This window comes from Tupaia chinensis, unplaced genomic scaffold (genome assembly GCF_000334495.1).
Source record: "Tupaia chinensis unplaced genomic scaffold, TupChi_1.0 Scaffold000226_1, whole genome shotgun sequence".
Lineage (NCBI taxonomy): Eukaryota > Metazoa > Chordata > Mammalia > Scandentia > Tupaiidae > Tupaia > Tupaia belangeri.
Window position 1 is genome coordinate 3,176,956 of NW_006159701.1, and position 2,910 is coordinate 3,179,865.

Sequence of the window (2,910 nt, forward strand, 5' to 3'; positions counted from 1 at the left end):
GAGAGCCCCCCGGGACCCGGGGGCGCCCGGGGACCCGCCACAGCTGGACACTGATGGAGACCTGGACGGGAGCCGAGGCGGAGTCCTGCTCCTTCTCTCCGGCCTGGAGCTGCACCAGCACCTGGTGGAGCTGTGGAGGGACAGCAGACGTGAGCCCCGCCCCCCCGGCCCACCTCGGGGCTAGCCCCGCATCCCTGTCACCTGTCACTGCCATTGCCCGTGCCCCTCTACCGACCACGTGTGTATGTTTGGAACTCTGTAAAGTGCCGCCACGCCCGCCGTCCTGCTGTCGGGGAAGCTCATGGAGCAGGGCAGGAGGGGCCCTGGGGAGGGCGCCCACAGTCGGGTTCTGCTTGGGGAGCAGACAGGGCGACCTAGCGTCTAGGCACCTCCTTTCTATTTTTTATATTTGTTTAACATATTTAATTAAAGTTGTCTTCAGGACCTTGAGGTAAATGGCAAAGAGGGACCGAGTAACACCGAGAGCCTCAGCACTTGACGAAGACCCTCTGTGACCCACTCACATGCCCGTGGCGTGGCAGACTGTGGTCTGTGAACCACTCGGGAGGTCACCAAGTGGGTTCACACAGTGTCCTCACTTAAGGTTGCTTCTGCCCTGCTGTTCTGGTGGCACTTAAAAGGTCAAATCAAGGACACAAGAAGGGTGAGCAGGAAAAGGGGAGCCAGAGCAGAGGAAGGGCACAGGCCGCCGTGGCCAGTGGCATGGGCCCCAGCCCAGAGCTGCACAGCCACGGGGCCCTGCAGACAGCACGTGCACGCCGCTCTCAGGGCATTGCAAAAAAAAAATGGGCGGGAGGAGGGGCTCACCTGACGGAGGCTGCTACTTAAAGTAGTACTCACCATTCCAACCATATTTTTAACAGCCTTCGGCCAGCAGATTACAAGAAAAAGAAAGAAAGAGAGAGAGAGAGAGAAGAGTTTAGATTCAAGCACAGGCCGTTATGCAACGCGAGCTGACTGCTGCTGCACGAAGCGCCACGCCAGGCCCGCAGCTACCAGGAGGGGAGAGGAGCGAGAGTCAGCAGGGACACGCAGGCTCGAGCGGGGAGGGAGAGTGGCAGGGCATCCGTAGGCCGCTCTGTAAACCACAGTCCGTGGTTCTCGAGTGACCCAGGAAAGGTCCACCTGCCGCCCGCCACGGGGGCAGCTCCAGGACACCTGCCTGGGGCCCAGCAGTATACCAGGTGGAAGTCTGCTCCACCGCAAGCTCGACTGATAGCTGGCTTTCACGGACTCGCGGCCTGGCCTGGCTGATAGGATTCTAGCTTTCTCTCTTTGTAGGACCCACTCTGGACCTCCTGAGTTCAGGATGTTCTACTGTGGAATGTTCTGGAAGCATCTTCTGATGCTGTTCAACAAGAAGATGTAACACACTTGGTACAAAATGAACTTGAGGAAGGGGACAGGTCACTGAGTGGTCTGTGTTCTAAATCTGGGATGGGGCCGACCTCAGGTCACAGGAGGCCCCCCAGATGGGGCAGCTGCTGTTTCCACGTTTTCTGCTAGAATGTACACGTGCTGACCAGCAGCTCCGTAACCACGTGTGGTAGAGTTTCAGTTACGACACTCGAGGGTGACCCCAAACCTGCTCTGTGCTCAGGGGCTGCCAGCCCTCCAGGAGCCTCCCACGCAGATGGCCAGGCTGGCCAGCAGGAAGATGGGCACCGAGATGCTCGAGGCCGAGTTGGGAACGGCCTGTATGATGCAAAAATGAGAATGCTCTGAATTCCCAAGTGAGGTCCTGTAGAAAAGCGCAGCCGTGAAAGCCATGAGCCAGCTCCCAGAGTTGCTGGGCCACGGTGGCCGTCTGGCTTCAGCCCCAGTACATACCCCGATCAGAGGACGAGGCCGGGCGTCCATAGTGTCTGTCTTGTGGGGCTGGCCCTGCACTGCGGGCTCAGGAGAGGTGACTGTAGCACTTGCCAGTCAGCCAAAGAGGCTGGTGGGGTCCAAGGTGCAGGGGACCCGTGCATGGATGGTTCAGGAAGTACCCTGGACTAGAGGTGAGAGGACCTCATGTGTGTTCTCTAAAGGCCCCCAGCGTTCCTGGGGCTCAGCACCCGGACGATGCCGAGAACGTCTTGACTGCCCAGCACATGCTGGTAAGGGCCAGCCTTTTCCTCCCAGCCCTAATCATGAAGGCTGACAAAAGCCCTGGGACTGCGTTGCTCCAGCTGGGCACAGCCCAGGCCTGGGCTCAGCCGTCAGGCGCGACTCACCCGGCTGATGAGCTGCTCGCCTGTCTCCGAGGCCGTGATGAGCTTGCAGAGGGCTTGGAGGGCAGGGTTGGGCAGACCTAAACCAGGACGGGGTGCGGTTAGAAGTTATTTAGAGGGGCCCCCACACCTGCAGTTCCCAGGATAAAAGCCCCACATGCTTAGCACTGGCATTTTTCAAAAGCCCCGCACAGTTGTGTGTCCCCATGTGTGACGTGGAAAAGAGCATGGTCTTGGGGGAAGGCAGGAGGTCTGGGAGGCAGCTCTATGCAGCCCTCGAGCAATGCCATGGTCCCAGGCCCTGCTCAGGTGCTCAGGCTGCCCCAGCCCTGAGTCTACACAGTCCCCGAGGCCTCAAGCACAAGCTCCCAGCCTTACCCTGGGATTGGCCGGTGGCTTTGTCAGGTCAGAGCTGCTGAGGACAACTTCGATAGTGCTGGGGAAGGGCTGAGTGGGGCAGTGCCTTGCCACGGCCAAGGGAAGCTGCCCGCCCTCCTGGCCATCTCAGGACACTCCCTCACTCCTCTCTGGCTGAGCCCCAGCACCCTCACCCTGACACTGCAGGGACCCCACCACCCCGTCTGCCCCTGCTGCTCACCCAACAGGGACTGAATGGTGCTGCTACACTGCTGGAGCCGCTCGCCTGGGTCAGAGGTTGGGAAGAAGACCGCTG

General features: G+C 60.0%; 1 protein-coding gene across 1 annotated transcript in view; it reads right to left on the minus strand.

Annotated features, from left to right (window-relative positions):
- Positions 1–2,910, minus strand: part of TTC28 (tetratricopeptide repeat domain 28) — a gene marked incomplete in the record, with an annotated part of 584,271 nt that overhangs the window by 7,337 nt on the left and 574,024 nt on the right. Inside the window, 4 exon segments of the mRNA XM_027771579.1 lie at positions 62–130; positions 862–885; positions 2,241–2,317; positions 2,836–2,910. Coding sequence (XP_027627380.1) covers positions 62–130; positions 862–885; positions 2,241–2,317; positions 2,836–2,910 — 245 coding nt within the window.